This window comes from Ambystoma mexicanum, chromosome 9, assembly GCF_040938575.1.
Source record: "Ambystoma mexicanum isolate Mex_15411 chromosome 9, UKY_AmexF1_1, whole genome shotgun sequence".
NCBI lineage: Eukaryota > Metazoa > Chordata > Amphibia > Caudata > Ambystomatidae > Ambystoma > Ambystoma mexicanum.
Window position 1 is genome coordinate 3,855,216 of NC_090931.1, and position 19,663 is coordinate 3,874,878.

General features: G+C 43.6%; 1 protein-coding gene across 2 annotated transcripts in view; it reads right to left on the reverse strand.

Annotated features, from left to right (window-relative positions):
- The window catches only part of LOC138487600 (mitotic-spindle organizing protein 2B-like), a 91,461-nt gene that overhangs the window by 23,394 nt on the left and 48,404 nt on the right, over positions 1 to 19,663 (reverse strand). Inside the window, exon 3 of one of the 2 annotated variants that reach the window (XM_069614067.1) lies at positions 5,688 to 5,876. The exons of the other annotated variant lie outside the window; for it this stretch is intronic. Within the exon in view, the coding sequence (XP_069470168.1) occupies positions 5,688 to 5,876 (189 nt within the window). The remainder of the gene's footprint in view (positions 1 to 5,687; positions 5,877 to 19,663) is intronic. 2 annotated transcript variants of the gene reach the window in all.

Genomic DNA, 19,663 nt, shown 5'->3' on the forward strand with positions numbered 1-19,663 from the left:
TTTTGAAAATCGAGGAAGATGGGGGTGAGCAACACGATTTGCTCAAGAGAGACAGCAAAGGTTAAACAATGTGAATGTAGCAAAGAACGAGGACTAACATATAAAAAGAAAGTTCTGAGTGGACCTGGTGGACAACCGAACCAACCTGCGAAGATAAACAGGTATAAGATCTTCAGGGTTCTGAGGGGTGGGGGAACGTTGTGAAATATTTTAGGTAAAGGATGTATATATCTGTGGGGTAATCAATAGTGGCGTGGCAGCGCTGTGGTAGGCGTGAGTTGATCCTGGTAGTTGGAATAAGTGATGGTATGGGTCCTAGAAGACCCAAACTTGGGGTCTTCGGGCAAGTAGTGAGACTCGACCCACCCCATGGCTCATTGCATGGGATGGGGTTGAGTCTGACCAGAGTGTGTTTGGGGGATGAGGGAGGAAGGGTCACCGAGGGATGTGGGGAGGGTGTGGGGGGGCAGCTGCCAAGGAAATACGTAACATGCCAAAAGGTTTATGGGGAGTAGACAAGGGCTTCAATTTCTGTCGCTGAACGTTAGGGGATTGAATACCCCGGTTAAAAGATACAAGGTAGAAGAATTACTAAAGGCGGGGTAAGCCAGACATCGCGGCCCTGCAAGAGACCCATATAGCTAAGAAATATAGCCATAGGGGGAAGACGGGAGGGGTCTCAAAAGCTTTTAAGGGAATGGTAGGATTGCAAATAATGGCAAGAGAAGTGGATCAGGAGTGTAGATACATTTTCACTCATTCAGCTTGAGAGTTCAAGGTATACGATAGCCACCCTTTATGCACCCAATACAGGTCAAGATGGATTCCTCCGAGTAGCGCTAAACAAACTTGAAAAATATCAACAGGGCAAATTATATTAACAGTGGACTTCAATGTAGCATGGGACCCACTTGTAGATAGGAGTTCGACAGCTAACGTCATTTACAGAGGTCCCTTGCAAAAACTCTGAGCAAGTATGACCAGACTAGCTGTGGTCGATTTTTGGAAAGAAATTCAGTGGGAGCTAAAAAGGAAACACCTTTTAGTATCATGTCCATCAGTCATTTTCTCAGACAGACTATATATGGGTAACAGCTACTTTATTGGTGCAAGTATGCAAAAGTTTAAAAAAAAATTCTAATCGATCTGGAGCCGATTAGTCTATCAGATCATGCTCCCTTATCAATAAAAATCCTGCAGGTGGTTCCGGAAATGTCCAAATCAGTTATTAGCCGGCCTGGTCATAAGCAACGAGATGAAGAGTAAAATCTAGGAATTCTTTGAAACAAATAAAACACTGTGAATGAAGGCACAGACTTTGGGGGGATGCCTTTAAGGCGAAAATGAGGGCTGAGCCAACTGCAAGGAAGGCCCTACAAGAAAACTTGCCTCAATGCAAAGTGACTTAGAATCCCAATTGCAAAGGGTAATGAGTAGAATGGAATTAAATAGGGGGTGACTGAGGCGGGAATATAGACATATTAGGGGACAATTGGAATTATTGTCAACTAGACAGGCTGAGAAGTCCTTTTTAAAAACAGAGGTGCTATATTAAAAAGGCACATAAAGCGACCGTAGGTTTGTGCAGCAAGTGGGAAAGAAGGCAGAAGCGAGGACCATCCTTCGTATTCGAACGGGACCAAAAACCTTTCGCTCTTCGTCCGAAGATATATTACAGGTATTCACTGAGTATTACTCTGCATTGTATACTACTGATTTATCGGATGAAGTAGCCCAGGAGGCATACTTGAAACAATGCCGCCTAAATAGAATTGATGCAGGGAAAAGGGAGGAGTTAGATGGCGAGATTACTTTAGACGAAGTTCGTGCAACTATCGGGTCTTTACCTATAAATAAGGCTCCTGGTCTGGATATTTTTCCGGCGTTTTTTTACAAAACGTACAGCGACACATTAGCCCTGCTAATGACATCCCTTTTTAATTCCTTTATCAAACCAGGTCATATAACGCCATCTATGTAAGAGGCAAAGGTATTGCTATAGTCTAAGCCTAATAAAGATAGAACAAAGTTCCATCGACCCATAGCTCTCATCAATATAGATGAAAATGTATTAAAATATTAGCAATGAGAATGAAAAAATACCCAAACTTATCCACCCAGATCAGTCAGGTTTCGTCAAGGGAAGGAAAACTTTTGATCATAGAAGTAGGGCGAGTCATTTGATTGAGAAGGTAAACCAAGCAAGGCTGGCAGCAGGGATAAAAACATTAGACCAGAAAAACCGTTGACCAGGTGGAGTGGTCTTTTTTATTTCGTACTATGGAGGCTATGGGGTTCGGACATAGATTCTTACGCATGGTTCAGGCAAATTATCAGTCAGAGAGATTGCATTTGGCTGTCAATGGTTATGTTTTACAAGGAATCAGGGTGTCTCAGGTTACAAAACAGGGATGCCCGTTGTCCCCAGTGTTGTATGTGATACATTTGGAGCCGTCTTTGTCCAAGATCCGCCATGGGAAGAACATTTGAGGCATACAATTTGGAGGAGTGAACATAGACTGATGGCGTTTGCCAACAATGTGCTTATTACAGTAGCAGATTTGGCTACCACACTGCCAGGATTGACTGTAGAACTTAATTCAGTGAAGTGGCAGGATTGGAAATTAATACCCATAAATCAGAAATGATGCTTATGCAAGGGGTGGCAGTTTCAATGGAACGGTCATTCAATGTGTGTCAGTATTTGAGGACAGATAAAGGATTAATTTGGGAGTGAAGATAACCAATTCAATTGAATCCATGTATCAGGCTAATTATCCCCGTTATTAGACTCAATTAAAAAGTGGCTGGAGGAGCGTAAACCATTGTCATTTTTATGGGTAGGTAGGATTAATGTCATCAAAATGGTTGTGCTCTCAAGGGGATTATACTATTTTCAGGCCTTACCATTTGCAGTCCCATTCAAATTTTTAAAAACATTCAACAAGATAGTGAGTACTTTTATACGTAAAGGAATAAAATAAATGGCGGCTTGGAAAGTACTGATGGCACCCATAAAGAGTGGTGGGATGGGGTTCCAGATATCAAAACGTATTATCAAGCGGCCCAGTTGCGGATCATCCAGGAGTGGTTTGGGGGCAACCAGGAGAAAATATGGCTACAGATGAATAGTGCAGTGGTTGGGAGGCCCTTGGGAGAAATACTGTGGTGTCAGAAGTTTGATAGGGTCCCCTAACATGTACAAGAGTAAAATCAACGCGCTGAAAGTTTGGGACGAGGTAGTACGGAGGGAAGGCATAACTAGGTTCCCTTCTCCTTAATTCACGCTGGGTACAGTGCAGGGAGCCTTTAAGCGAAGGGAAGAGGCTGGGTGCTAGAAGATAGGCGATATGGTAGAGGCCAAAAGAGCAAGACATTTAAACAATGTAAGCAGGCATCTGCGTTGCCTGAAAAGGAATGGTTTAGATATTCACAAATTACCTGGATATGGCACACTGCCCCATGGTTACCAATACAAGCAATTACATAGCAAACTTCTGGGCAGCCCATACCCAATGTACAGGCTACTTTGAAGTCAGAAAAAAAGGCCTTCTTTAAAAACCAGGATGATACATTTCATTCTATTAGTTCGTACTTTGAAAACTGTACTTTTCGGCGTTATTTTATTATTTCTTTTAAACAAGAAAGGGGCAGAAGACTGACTTAGTAAGGAAGCACTTTGCATCTGAAGAGTGGGACACACTCAAACAGCATATCAAAGGAAGGGTGGGATGAGTGGGCTTCAGCAGAACGAATACTTGGAGGGGCAGGGGATATTGGGCTTCAGCAGAACGAATACTTGGAGGGGCAGGGTATATTTCAAAGAGTATTTGAGTGGGGTCCACACTGCTGCCCAGGCAGCTGCAATCTGCTAGTTCCACAGGTAGTTTCTATTTGTGCAGCAAACAGACTAGAACAGTGGCTTCAGTGCCATGTAACATAGAAGATGGGGTGCAGGCCCAACGTACACGGGAAGCGGAGCGAAGCGAAGCATTGAGGGCCACACAACACTTTCAGAGATGGTTCAGGAGGACATTTTGAGGCAGTCCTTCAGAGGGCTTTGCTATGGCCACTGCCTTAGCAAGTCGGGAGAAGAATGTCCGAGAAGGTTCCCTGGATAACGAGAGGCTCGGCAGAACAGAAGGCGCCGCAGCAGCAACATTTTATTAACTACATTTGGAAAAATCTTGGGCTTGCAAATTGAGCATTTTAAAAAGGAAATTAGAACCATTTAAACTTGTTTTATTGCATAGGTTCTAAGAATTGAATGCTACCAGCCATTTGTCACGGAGGAGCTCCAATCACAAAGACGCTCCTCCATGCTGGGTCCCCTACCGATCTTGAGAAATAATTTTAACATTGCTGTTGGCATCAAGGGCAAACAGTCCTATTCCCACTACAACCTAGTTTGTTGCTGCGAGTACTAGCTCCATGTTTAATTTCATTTTTAGGAGACCAAAAGTGTGAGTGCACCGTTTATCCATCGCTCAGAGGTAGGAAGGAGGCAGCAGTGCAGTGGTTTCCTTTTGGGGTGGAAAGGCCAGAATTGTGAATATAGCACAATAAATGGAATGGAGGGGGTAGGGACAAGAACATGGCACCACCTTGCTCACCCCTCCGTCACACTTCCGCCTCCTAGAATCCTCTTCCTGGAGAAACACAACACCTAGCTTAACAGGGAGGGAGAAGTGAATCCTTGCGAGACTGCCATCTTGTGTCCATCACACACACTTTTGCAACTGGAGGGCTGCTGCAGAAACTGATCAGAAGACATCACAAGCTTTCTGAGGGCAGGGGTGTGGTCAGACTCATGACCAGGCCAGCACGTGATCATTACACTGCATTTACCTCTTTACTCCCCATCAAGATCTGGCCGTGGTGCCGTGGGATGAGCCAACTCGAGAATCCATGAGTATGGAGGGGCTTCAAGGGGTAAATGTTGGTGATGGTGGGAGAAGGGGAGAGAACCCATCAGGGAATGGGACAAGTGTGCTCCAACGAGCTGGGCAAGGAATGCATCGCCAATGGTGCAAGAAGAACCAACTTCTGGAGACGGCGGATAAATGAAAAACGGTAACCCCACTAGCTTCTGTGAAAACACAGCAACCCTTTAATTCTGGCACCTTTATCAAGGGTGGGGGGGTCAGTAATTAGTTCCACATCAAATCTACTGCATAGCAATAAAAATGAATAAAGAGGACGCACTGCATATTGCGAACTAGGGAGGGACAAGGAGTAGGTGCTTTGACTCTATGGACTGCCATGGCAACCACCAGGTGGAAATTATGGCACCTACTCAGGAAACCACGAGATGAAGTGGGGGTTGGAGACCTGGCAATACTAAAGAACAAAAAGTCTGAAATTTGAGGGCGCAGAGGAAAAAGTTAGATTAACAGTTTTTAAAACTGAGCTATAAAAAACAGCAAATAAGTCAATATTCAAGATGAACAATGATTAACACTTTAGAGGAGTAACCAAACAGTTTCCTTTTTGGCTAAAGAATATTACAATTTGGAAAACATGATTTTCAGAAGTAGATTATGGTTTCACATGAACACGCAATGCTCGCGATCCAAAAATGGTTAACCAAATGACAATTAACCCCGAAAACAAGTTTAATTTGATGTCTGATTCCTAGTGTAATTGCTGACTGCACACACCCAGTTAGAACAACAAATGAATGCAACCTGCAAAAGGAGAGAAAAGGCAGCAAGAAAACCGGAAAGAACCAGGGGGACCTTGAGAGAGCGGCGCGGCAGCCTCGCCGGGACTGTAGACCACAAGCTTAGAGGCAGTTGGTCTTGGTGAGCGAAGGCCAGAGGAAAGGAAGAGTGGTGCTGGGATTTTACTGAGCTTGGCTGGCCCAAAGACGATTGCTAATTCAAAGAGAGACAAAAACACATTAACAGCCACTTCATATTAAGCATGCTACAGACATGGTCATTGCAATGCCTGGCAACAATTGGTAAGAAGGGAGCGGAAAGGCTTGCAGCACTCAGTCTCCAGGCTAAAGTTCAAGGCAAACGCTCAACTACAGGCCTCTGCACCCACACCCGGCTAGCTGCTCTGCCCTGAAGGCACCGGGAAGCATCTGAACAGGGCATTGTATGCTCGAGTGCAGACGTGGGCCAAGCAGGGTTGGCATTTGGCCCTCAGCCACCCTCCCGCACTGATGGTTCCACAGTCACCCCAAACTAAATTAAATAAAGGGCACCTGGCAGAGCCCTGAAAAACCCAGGAGGGAATACTTAAATAAACTGAACCAAAATTTCAGGGTGGGAGGTAAAGCAACAATTCCAATCTAATACCGGAAAGAAACAGTCATACTGCAATCCTTTTTTCACAAAATGTATATTTTTAATAACAAATTGATAGTATTAGTGGGGATAGAGCACCCAAAGCGTATTAAAGACACAACAATACAAAATGAGTATGGTCCAGTATGGACAACTGGATCTCAATGTGATAACACAAATGGTATACTGCTGTTTTAGGTGGATCAAAAACAGTTATGCAGTCACAGAAGTAGAACATAAACCCACATCAATGGACATGTATACAAAAGACACAAAAACAATGCTTCCACTGTACATTGTTTGAATAGTGATATCGTCGACACAACAGTGTTTCGGCCTAAAAGGAGCCGTGTAGTGCAGCTATGTGAGCAGGCCTTCATCAGGATGTGTGGTAACCTTGGAGGTAGTCCTGGAGTCTCTATCAAAGATTTATCCAGTGCTATGGAATGCAAGAATATCCATCATAAATCAAGATATCTGGGGGGCACCGAGTGCGTCATGGAGGAACAAGACTTGACCGAGCGTACTGAGACGCTTTGCCGCTCTGCTCGGCCCTGACTCGCGCATACCATTTTTAGCCATATCTGGACACCTTTGGCTGAGGAATCACAGTTTAGAGTGGGTTTTTCCACTTTTACTCGCAGAGAATTTTCAACTTATCTGTTGAGGTTCAAGTCCTGTTCCTCCATGATGCACTCAGTGCCCCCCAGATATCTTGACTTATGATGGATATTCTTGCATACCATAGCACTGGATAAATCTTTGATAGAGACTCCAGGACTACCTCCAAGGTTACCACACGTCCTGATGAAGGCCTGCTCACATAGATGCACTACACAGCTCCTTTTAGGCCGAAACACTGTTGTGTCGACGATATCACTATTCAAACAATGTACAGTGGAAGCATTGTTTTTGTGTCTTTTGTATACATGTCCATTGATGTGGGTTTATGTTCTACTTCTGTGACTGCATAACTGTTTTTGATCCACCTAAAACAGCAGTATACCATTTGTTTTATCACATTGAGATCCAGTTGTCCATACTGGACCATACTCATTTTGTATGGTTGTGTCTTTAATACGCTTTGGGTGCTCTATCCCCACTAATACTATCCATTTGTTATTAAAAATATACATTTTGTGAAAAAAGGATTGCAGTATGACTGTTTCTTTCCGGTATTAGATTGGAATTGTTGCTTTACCTCCCACCCTGAAATTTTGGTTCAGTTTATTTAAGTATTCCACAGTCACCCCTACAGTCTTCTTTCATAGCTCCAGAATTGTAAGGACATCCACCGCTAATCCTGAACTAGTGCCCTGCTGCGCATATTACGCTCCTCACACCTGCCCATGGCCACCAACATTCTGCCAGATATATAGTGCAGCTTCTGGGAGTATTGTACTACACCTCTACTCCCATTGCCTGCACTAGAACATTCGATTCTACATGCATCCAAGAACTACCCCATCTACCTGCCAATTCCATCGTGCCTAACCAATCATTTATTTTCAGTTTGTCTTTATCCACTACCACATTCCTTTTCCTGCTCCAGTTTCGCTGGTCTGGAAACTGGGGCAGGCCACGTAATATCTCACCAACTCATCACTTGTGTTCTCAGGATGTAGAAAGACTGACAAAGATGATAAGGTCAAAGTATTTACATTTCTACATAAAGCGTCTGGATTTGGCTCAAACTTAACATCTGGATAATTCTCTTGACCGAAAGAAAGGTGCTGGATAAAGTTCCATAAGTAGCCATTTCCTTCATGAAGATAGTCTTGAAGGATATCCCAATCAAGAACTCAAAACAGTTGGGATCTCCCCTCTTGCGCCAAATGATGTCCTTGTAACAAAGTCCAGTGTTCAAAAGGAAAAGGACAATCAAAATCTCCATAGTCCTAAGCATCCAACGGCACAAAGCAAAAAAAAAAAAAAACAATAAAAACCTTCCACTGTCCATATAAAAGTCAAAGGATCATCTCACAAGACATATTCAAGGAGCCATCTCCTTTCCTCTGCTGGTCCCGTAAGGAGAGCATTAGGTTTCCTTGTGTTTTCTTTGTCCCATGGCTCGTCCTCACTCCCAGAGTTTTTGGACCGACCGATGCATCGTGGACTGCAGAACGTTTGCCTCCTCCTGGTTGTACACTCAGGATTTTACTAGTCGGGAGGTCTGGCTGGCTGTGGGGGCAGGTGGCTTACTCCCTCCTGCACACTTGTTCGCCTGGCATTTTCCCAACACCTTGCGATAAGACACTAGGTGTAACACATTTACGGCAATCTTTATCCACTGTGAACCGCCTATTCTGTCGATCTGGAGATTAGGGATAGACCGTGAGGACCATGGGACATTCGAGACTGAAACAGAGCAGATAACCAACCAATAATTCGTCAGTCACTTCTATTTGGCGGATCAAGGAAGATATTGGATTTAGAACTTATGGAGATTTCGCAAAGTGAGGTGTGGACGGCCCTTTCCAGTTTGAGCTGCAGCATGTTTGTGGGATGAGAGGCGTAATGAGCAGAGCAAGGATCAAGGACAGCACTGCCTTTTTGTTAAAAATATTGTCGTTTTGTAAAGTGCACAAATGTGAAGTTGTTTTACAGCCGTTAATAAGGCCTCCATTTCTCAGCAGATTGGTCGATCATACAGGTAGCTTGTTCAGCTTAGGACAGGCAGATGGATAAATAATTGATCAGCTGCAAACGGGGTGGAGGAGTTTGCTAAGTGTCACCCCGGTCCCTCCCGCATCTAAATTAACCATCCCTACTTCCTAGCTTAGCGTATACTGAACCGTTTTTCCTTACTGTCTTTGGTCTAACTTTCCTGCTGTTGACGATCTATAGGCATTTGGCTTCTCCATCTAATCACCCCCAGGGGAATTTCTAGACTGTCCCTACTCTTCCACGAAGTTAGTTCTATAAGGTGTTGTATGAATGTGCCGTCAGACTCCCAAACCCCACTCTGTCTCCTTACTCTTACGCCCAGATGTTCCTTTCCATGTCTCTTACTACTTCCCCTCTCGCCTTTTTTCTCCATCCAACTGCACCCACCTTCTCTGCTTCCAATGTCTCTCTCCTTGGTCCCTCTGACGTCACCCTCTAATGGTACTACTGTCCTTCCACTCCAATCCATCTCTCCCCACATCACTCAATACAGCCCTCTTCCCTCCGATATGATGCCCTGCTCACCTTTCCAAGGATAAAACATAAGTTGGTTTTCAAAAATTGATTAGCAGTTTACCAATTACAATTATTGATTAGCAATTGAACTTATTTGATTAGCAATTGTGTACTCTTATTCTTAAAGTCAGCAGAGGTTATTTGCAAGCAAGACATAATATGAGCAATAATTGTCAGGGGCATCACAGGTTATGGTGGTAGGACTGGGCGTGGTTCCAGGGTTGGTTGTACGGGCGGCATCCTTAAAGGTGGTTGGGGAAGCAAAGGAAAAAGATGGTCAGTCTTCCTTAGTCATTTTTCTCAGAGATCAGCTGAGCTTTGTGCTCAAAATTGAGAATTGGGCTCGAACTCAAGCCAAAATGGAGGTTCAGGACAGCTGGGTTCCAATGTAGAATGTTGAGGGCAGTTTGTCCTTCCTGTTCTGTTCTCAACTGCCTTTTATCAATTCTGTCAGCAAGTTAAGTCCAGTAAAATGTAGCTCTCCTGAAGGCCACTCAAGTTTGAAAAGTTCCAGGTGAAAAGAAAATTCCTGAACACTTCAATCAACCAACCTGGTGGGAGCGAAGCATTTAGCTAGGCTTAGCGCTTATTTTTATTCATCTAGCTGTTATAGTATATTCTTAACGCAGCGCAGTTAGCATTGAAGTACTGAATGTCCTTAAATGACATTTATCGCCTAGTTAAAAGACTTTGGAAATGCTACCATGACTCGTGTACATAAGCGAGATCAGCCCTTTGTAAACGGGGTGAATTTTTCATGGCTTGCCCCCTGCTTTGTGACACGAGATAGTTATCCCCACTTTGAGCCTTTGAAAGTTGTGTTTACTTTCTCCGTGGCGCTCGTTTTATCAGGAGTGCACACAGGGAAAGAAACAGACTGACAAACAGACGCAGTTCCCCAGTGCGCTGCTCATAACGAAGGATTCCTTCAGTGAACGTGTCACACAGTAACTTTCATTTTTCACATACGTTTTTACTTTTATGTACCTGTGACCTCGGAACTAACGGCATGACAGCTTATTTTTGAAGTCATGTCAAGAAGCTGAGTTTATTTCTTTCTAGTTGTTGGTGCGCGCATGCGTGCATTATTGAGAGACTGCCTCCCTCTACAGGCTAATTTAAGAAGTGCGCCCACAGAGTGGATTTAGGAGCATTAGGTATTTAGGTTTTTATTGTAAGTTTTGTGAAAACAACTGTTCTACAAAAGAGAATGCATAAATCAAGTTATGACATTCAATTGGAGTAAGAGGAAAGGCAGAATGTAAAACAGTTCTTCCTCTCTACAATTACGTGTAAAAATAAGTTTGTTCGAGTTCATTATCTGAAAGCGGAGTTAAGAGTAAAAAAAAAAAAGAAAGACAAAACTGGAAAGAAATAATTTTGGGCAAATTTCAACTTTAAAAGAAATAGCTCAGCAATTTCATGTTCATCTACACGTTGGCAAATGTACTCTTCTCCTGGCAATTAGCAGATAATTCACAGGCATTAGAGATTCTTTGCTTTTGGAAATTGAATTTGGTAAAGTCTTTTGTAAGATGTATTAACCGCTTACCTCCCATGCAGGGTGCCGCCAGTTTGGAAGCAAGAAGTGCTCCTTTGTCATTTTTTATTTTATCCACTCCCCTTCCCCCTCTAGCTGAATTGAGTTCCACTGTAAAAATCAGCCAGTGGAACACTAGGCAGCTAGTGAGGGACTGTGGGGTCCAGCAGCTCCTACGGAAGACCAGAAGTGGTCTTGACAGTATGCAAGGCCCAAGGTGATTTATCCGTCTGAGCCGTTATGGGTCCCACAGGTCTTTTACTTGGCGCTTTAGGGGAGGTATTGTCTGAGATCAGACAGGAGTAAAGGGCAGTCAGAAATGAACATGAAGGTGGAAGATTTAGTTGAGAAGGTTAGTGAATTGCAGGCTCAGGGAACTCCCGTTACCGGAAGAGTTTGCTGAAGAATCAGATCCACCAGTCCTTTCACACAGGGATGAGCCAGTGGTCATAAGCAGAAAGGAGAATTTGGCTGGTATTAGAAATTGTCATCAGTCAGCCATCCCCTTGGCAGCTCCATAGCGTTATGGTGGGTGTGGGGGATGTTAAAAAATGTTCTGTATTTGTCAATGTCAGTTGCATTTCTTATGCCGCCCTGAGGTTTTTAGCACAGAAACCTCTAAGGTGGCTTTTGTTTTGTCTTACTTATCGGGTGGAGCGGCGGCTTGGTCAGTTTTATAAGTTAACCAGAAGAGTCCTTTTTTGACTGATTTTAAAGGGTTCATGAGAGAATTTGGTAGAATGTTTGACAGACGTTCTCTTTCTCGGGAAGTTGATTCTGAGTTATTGGAGTTACGACAGGGAAGTAAAGACTTGACTAGTTACATCACTCAGTTTCAGTCACTGATGTTTGAATCAAATTGGCCAGAGGAAACAAGATCCACTTTGTTCAATAGAGGGTTGACGGATGATCTGAAAAGATGGCTTGTCCACTATAGTAGAGACACCATCGTCCTGTGAGGACCTCATCACTTTGGTTATGCAATTGGATTACAGACTTAATGAATGTAGAGGGGAGCGTAGAAAGGTTCTGGTGGACTTTAAGCCTTGTTTTAGACCCGACAGAACTAAAGGAACTTTTGTTGGTAGGGAAATATAAATCCTCTTTTGGAAGTAAGGAAAGTTACTCAAAACCTAGAGGTCCTTTGACTAAGGAGGAAAGAGAAAAGAGAATCAAGGAAGGCTTGTGTATGTATTGTGGAAGGCCAGGTCATCTTTTGAAGGATTGTTCGAAGGGCTCCTGGTGCTTCGTCTAATCCACAATTGGTTGCCAATTCAGTACAGTCAGCGGTACTCACATCACCCTAAACGTATCCTTTTACTTGGCTGGGAAGGTAAAAAGGGAAGCGACCTGCTATGTTAGATTCTGGGACTACTGGAAATTTCATGGATTGGGGGGTGGCCAAATCCCTAGGTATTCCAGTCAGTGTGAAGGATAGTCCAGAACAGGTTAGGGTGGTTGATGGTACTCCGCTCTCTTCAGGACCAATAACTCATGAGACTGTTCTTTTGTGGTTGGAAATTGAAGGTGGACATGAGTTAGCTTTTGAATTAATTGATGCTCCACAATTGTTATTGATTCTGGGCATGCCATGGTTTACGTTGCATAATCCAATAGTGGATTGGGAAAAGAGGTCAATCAGTTTTGGTTCAAATTTTTGCATGTCACATTGCTTGGATGATTGAAACGTTTCGTGAGGAAAGTTTGATTGCAGGTGAGGGAGTAGGTAACAAAGCTGTTTGGTTTGCTGAAGGTGGTGCAGGGAAGACTAGCATTGGAGCAGTTGTGGGACAATTACCAGGGTGTTATGAGGAGTTCTGGAGCGTGTTTGACGAAGTTGAGGCTGATGAATTACCGCCCCATCGACTCTACGACTGTAAAATTGATTGGAAGTGGGAGCTCCCATACCATGTAGTCGTGTATATGCTCTTACTGAAAAAGAAAAAGAGCAAAGAGTACCGGGAGGAAAATCTGGCTAAAGGGTTTATTAGACCGTCTGTCTCCTGCAGCCACGCCACTCTTTTCCGTCCCTAAGAAGGATAAAACGTTAAGAACTTGCATTGACTTTCGTGTACTTAACCGTATCACAATTAAGAACCGTTACCCTCTTCCACTGATTTCAGTCATGCTTGATCAGATCCACGGGGCAAATATTTTCAGTAAATTGGATTTAAGGGGGGCTTACCATCTCATAAGGGTTCGTGAAGGAGATGAATGGACGACAGCCTTCAAACCGAAATTTGGACTATTTGAATATTTGCTCATGCCCTTTGGTTTGTGCAACGCCGCTGCATCTTTTCAATTTTTCATTAATGAAGTCGTCAGGGAATTTTTGGATGTTTTCGTGATAGTTTACATTGATGACATTTTAATTTATTCTCAAGATGAGACTATACATCAAGAACTGCTAATAGAGTTTTGCAAAAATTGAGAGAATCATCTTTTTGCTAACTTGGAAAAGTCCCAATTTCATACTAAGGAGGTCAAGTTTTTGGGATTTGCAATTTCGCCTCAGGGTCTGGAAACGGATTCTCAAAAGGTTCAAGCAGTTTCCGATTGGCCGTCTCCAACTACTGTTAAAGAGCTGCAATGTTTTTTGGGATTTGCACATTTTTAATCCGCAATTAATAAAAGATTTTTCTTTGAACGTTTCTCCCATCACAAGATCGTTACGAAAAGGAGTGAAATTGGTCAGATCAAGCTGAATCTGCATTTCAAGATCTAAAAAGGGAATTTCACTGTAGCTCCAATTTTGATCCATCCTGATCCGGCTCAACCTTTTTTCCTGGAAGCTGACGCTTCAAAAGTCGCAGTGGGTGCTGTGTTATCACAAAGACAACTAACGGGACAGTTGCATCCTGTGGCTTATTTTTTTTTAAAAGTTGGCTCCGGCGGAGGTTAATTAAACCAACACAGATCGTGAACTTTTGGCTATTAAAAAAGCTTTTCAAGAATGGCAACATTATCTTTTGGGAGCTCGGAATACTGTGACAGTTCTCACTGATCATAGGAATTTGTTATTTCTGAAATCGGCCAAGACATTAACTCCACGGCAACTAAGGTGGTCCCTATTTTTTTTCAGAATTTGATTCTGTGATTACTTTCAAACCTGGCAGACAAAATGGAAAAGCGGATGCTCTTTCACGGCAATTTCCAGGAAGTATTAAGGTGAAGGAAGATCAATCTTCACCAGTTTTGTGTGCAGAACATTTTGCTGTTGTGGTGTCTACTAAAAAGTTGGGATTTTGGAATTTTGGTCAAACAACAAATGTCTGAGATTCAGATGCAGGAATGGGTACGGAGAGATCCAACAAGGAGAATCCAGGAGGGTCAACCCAAGATTGATGATAGTTTATATTTGCCCAGCACCGAGCTAAGAGCGATAGCCTTGAAGGAGTGTCATGAGACTAAACTGGCAGGTCATCCTGGTTATTGGAAGACTCTTGAGTTGATTCAACAACATTTTTGGTGGGGAGGAATGAGGACGGATGTATTGATTTTTGTGAGAACCTGTGAGGTGTGTGCACAAGTCCTTGGCATACTATATCTGAGTTGAATTGGCAGAAGATCAGGGATGTACTTCCATTTTGGTGGTAGTAGATCATTTAAGAAAAGCAGGACATTTAATTCATATGAAGGGGGCGGTTGTCTGCTTCCAGTTTGCCGAATGCCTTTCTACAAAATGTTGTTAAGTTACAAGGATTACCTGTTCAGATCATTTCCGATAAGGGTTCCCAATTTGTCTCAAAATTCTGGAGGGCATTTTGTAAGGAATTAGGGATGGAGATAAAATTTGTCCTCATCTTATCACCCACAATCCAATGGCCTTACAGAAAGAGTTAATCAAGAACTGGAGAAATCTTTGAAGTGTTTTTTGCGATCAAATCATAGTTGGGTTGATTTTGTTTGGTTGGCGGAATTCAGTTACAATAATGTTTCTAAAGATTCTACTCAGATGTCTCCCTTCTTTTGTAATCAGGGTCATCATCCTAGATTTTTGAGAGCTGAACATTCTTTGGATGTTGCATGTCCTGAGGTGGGGGAGAGAATTCAAGTGATGAAATTAAATCTTGAATGCTCGCAACACGCCTTGCGTTGTAGTAAGGAGGCCATGAAAAGATTTACAGACCAGCACAGAAAGGATAGCCCTGAATAGAAGGTTGGAGATTTGGTTTGGCTAGCCACTAAAAATCTGAGACTGAAGGGAAAGAACAAGTTCATTCCTAGGTTTATTGGCCCCTTTCCTATTGAGGACATCCTGAATCCAGTGACTTTCAAGCTTAAATTGCCATGTGAGTTAAAGATCCATAATTCATTTCATGTTAGTTTGCTTAAACCAGTGATTGAAGGAACACGAACAACATTGGATGGCGAGGAGTTGGAGGTAAAAGAAATCTTGGATTCTCATAAGTAGAGGCAAATTACAGTACTTGATTGGAAGGGTTTTGGTCCTGAAAAGAGGTCTTGGGAAGGTTGCTGAAGATGTTCATGCGGTGTTGTTGGTCACTAAATTTCATCGTAGATTCCCTTTAAAAGTTGGCCCTGGGACAGGTCTTTGCAGAAGGGGTACTGTTAGGGGCATCACAGGTTATGGTGGTAGGACTGGGCGTGGGTCCAGGGTTGGTTGTACGGGTGGTATCTTTAAAGGTGGTTGGGGAAGCAAAGGAAAAGGATGGTCAGTCTTCCTTAGTCATTTTTCTCAGCATTTTTGGGCACCTCAGAAGCAAGACATTAGTGAGATGAGCGTCTGAAATGTAAAGCTTAGCGTCATGAATGGGCACAGATATACAAAAAGGGTCTGAAAACAGTTTTCAGTGCAAGGCTCTGAGCAGCGGGGTGCAGACGATATTGCACAGGGCAGTGTTCCGTTTGCGGTATGCCTGCCCCATCACTTGCTGTGTCATGGTATTTCAGCAGCAGCACCATGGTCAACTCCAGGTAGACAAGATGGCCCTTGCCCGTCACTGGATCTCAGTGTTTTCATTTTCAATATATCGAAGACAGGACCATCGAGCAATAACAATCTGAAGTGGCTCTGGCGAAAAAAACGGAATCTACTGAGGGCCCCGATATTGTTGGGCGATTTTAACTACCAATGTGTCTTCAGTAGATCTGTCCCTTTAGGAGGAGGTAAGGGGGCATTCCTGCTTTGCAAGCCTCACTGTTGCTTCACAATTACCCTTTTGCAGTCCATGCAATCCTATATTCAAATGGTTTGGGAGCTTGTGGGTGGTTTGCAGAGGATTTGCCAGCTCATCTTAAAAATTGCACACTCTGAGCAAATCGAGCTTAATTGATTATATGTTGGTGTCTGTGGACTTTGGGGCCCATTTGATTAATTCACAATCCTTGAGCGTTTGGAAAGTGATCACGACCCATTGCTAGCGTATCTTGCGTCAAACAGACACGGTCAACAAGCGTATTGAACTGATCAGATGTTTTCATTATTAATGATGCCAAGTTACATAGCACATGTGTCTTTTATAGCTTTACTGGAACACTATTCTAAGCCTAATGCAGCTCTCATATGGATTGCTATTATTCTCTGGTAGAAAGGAAGTGCATATGAACAGAACAAAAGGTTCAAGGCTGGTACGACCAGGAGCACAGGAGAGCCAAATCTGCTCTTGTTCCAGCACTGAAAACTAAGAAGGAAATTCAGGCAGAGTTAGTCTTTTAAGCCATGAATATAAGATCTACAAAATAAGACAGCGTAGCATAATGAGGCTCTTTGGTCTGCACTTTATACCAGCTTTATACCAGCTACGTCACATAATAGCAAGGACGTGTGGCTCTTGGCTAGAACTGGCTTGAACCTTGAAGGGAAGAACCCTGGACTAGCCAATATTGCTCCTGATGTGTGGGTAAACACTTTCGGTCCATGTACCACCAGGAGTGTAGCCAGGGAAAGAGGTTGACACCCCCCAAAGATCCAACCCAGATTATGGTTTCCACTTCCCTTGAAGCGGAGAGTGCTTCCTTTCTCAGCACTATGGCAAAGCCCCTGGCCCAGGTTTTCGTCCCGGTTGATCTTTAAGAGCAATCCAAACATATGGGGGCCAAATTTTCTAACGAATAGAACATCTATTCTCCCAGAAAGCTGGAGGTGGGGCCGGGTGATGGCGGGGTGAGGGGGGGGGCGCGTGTATATGTCATGAACGTTCCTAGGTGAATTAATAGACCTTTACCATGGAGCAGTCGGAGTAATTTCACCCCCTGACCAGCTAATGGGACAAAAGGGAAGGGCAAATGGGAGCGCTGCCAATAAGTCGCCAGCTGTGAAGATAAGGTGAAGAGATCAACAACACAACGGGTGAACGGAAACCAATGACAAGAGTGTAAAGTAAATTACCTGTGAAAGCCGGTGGGGAAGGAACAACCAAAAGTAGCAGGTAACCAGGATCAAGGAAGGGGGGCTAGTACCTGAATGGAACGAGGACACTACTAAAAGGAAAACTCCCGGACGGCGCGTAGGCATAACTAAGAAAAACAGGATGGAAGTTAAATAATGTTCCAATGCAAATTCAAATCCAAAAGCAAAGTCCAAAGAAACCAAGTTCCAGGGGTCGAGGTCCATCAAAGTTTCACAAAGTCAAAAACACCAAATCCAGAGGGTAGTACAAGGGCCAAGACACTGGAAACAAGAGGTTCAGAGTTTCACTAAAGCCAAAAACACCAACTCCATATGGCAATCCGAAGAGCAAGATCCAAGGGCCAAAAGAAGGTCAAAGCACAAGATCCAAGGGTCCAGAAACAGCAGGAACACCAAACGCTAGAAAACAGCTGAAAAGCAATGCATGAACAGCTTCTCTCGTTTATGTAGAAGTGACAAGCTTTCTACGTGCCCCATGCATCATGCAACCTCTTCAGCAAATCACCTGATCACGTGCTTGTACCGGCTATTCCCTGATGGGAGGGCCGGATGCCCCGTCGCGCCGCTCCAAAAATGGACAGCCGCCATGGCCTCTGCACATAAGTGGACAGCTTCCAGTTACGGTGGAGTGGGCTGAGAGCAAGTAAGGATGTTGTCAAAGCCCCGCAGCACGTGCCTCCAGATGGGAGCCCAGACCGCAGCGACAGCCACCAACGGTAAATGGGGAGCACCTGCATGTTGGGCGCATCAGAGGGCAACTATATTGCCAATTTACAAGCAAGGTGACAGACAAGTCCTCTCAAACTACAGACTCGGATCTCAGATTGACTCACTAGCAAAATGATACCCTAAAGGTTTACAGTGTCGCCGTAAAGAATGGCCTTAAGATTTCAACAGCTCGTCACATGCCCAGGCTGGTTTCAGGAAGGGAGTTTCAACCCTAGATCAGGCATTTAGATTGGAATTTATCCTTCAAAAATGGGAGTCAGGAAGCCGAAACCATATATTTGGCGTTTGTAGACCTTCCGATGGCATTTGATACAGTGCCAAGAAATCCCCTATCGGAAGTTTTAGAGGAACTCCTCCGTTGTAACACAATCAAGTCCTAGTATCATAGACTCAGTTACCATTAATATAGGAGTTAAGCAGGGCTGTGCGCTGGCCCCTTTGCTATTTTTATTTTGCATAAATAACATGGTTTCAGCCAGGAGCCCAGCTGGGATGGATGCTCGAAGACTAGGCTCTTACAAATGGAGTCTTCCATTAGTGCAGATGATGCAGTGCTCAGCCCTACAGATAAGGGGTGTATCGGTCACTTTTACTCTCTAAAATTAGGCAAATACTCCCCAACAATAGGGAGTGAAAATACTCCCAACAAAAAAAATAGGGTACTGACACTAGGACCTTGTGCCAATGCTGACACCCAAACAACGCCATGGATCTGTGTGGACCAGTAATGCATGTAGAATCGGGGGGAAACTGCTATTATAACTGCCTAATTGCAAGAGTAAACATGTATATTTTAATGTGCATTATTAACAAGGTGCAAAGAAATAATTATTACGAAAGGATGTCTAGTTAAAAAAATGTACACGCTTATAAGATACTCCCACTGGGAAAGGGACTTACATTTTTACTCCGCCAAATCATTTTACTCCCAAATGAAAAATAAATAGGGAGTAACTTACTACCACCTTAAAATTATATCCGAGGCACTGGCGATGCTTTTATCTAAAAGTCCTGATGGTCTACAACATCATCTCGCAGCTTTGAAGCCATATGCAAGATCAAACGCCTACAGCTCCAGAAATAAAGTAGCAGCATGTCTTTCTGCAGGCTGTGCCTCCCGTGCTCCATCCAGATTTTATTTGAATAACCTTCTGCTAGACTGTGGATACATTTGAATGCTTAGAAATTATTTTCTAGCAATTTGAAATGGACTACACAGGTAGAGAAGAGTGCTCTCACAGCAGTTAGACAATCTGGCGTGGTTGCTGGCTTTTCTGCCCGCTTTGGAAGGAGATTAGTTTCTCTGCTTTCAGGGCGTACAAGGCCCATGCTATACCTGCCATTTCATATGGAGCTGAATTGTTGGGCCATGTACCTTGCACTTCCCTCCAGATAGTTGGAAATACATTTCTGAAGCGTGTTTTAGGTTTACCCTGCAGTGCTCCCTCAGTCTTGGTAGCATTCAAATTGGGGCATATGGAGATCAAATAGGAAATTATGTTGCACCCCCTATTGCACTGGCTTAAGCTCTGGATCTCGGAG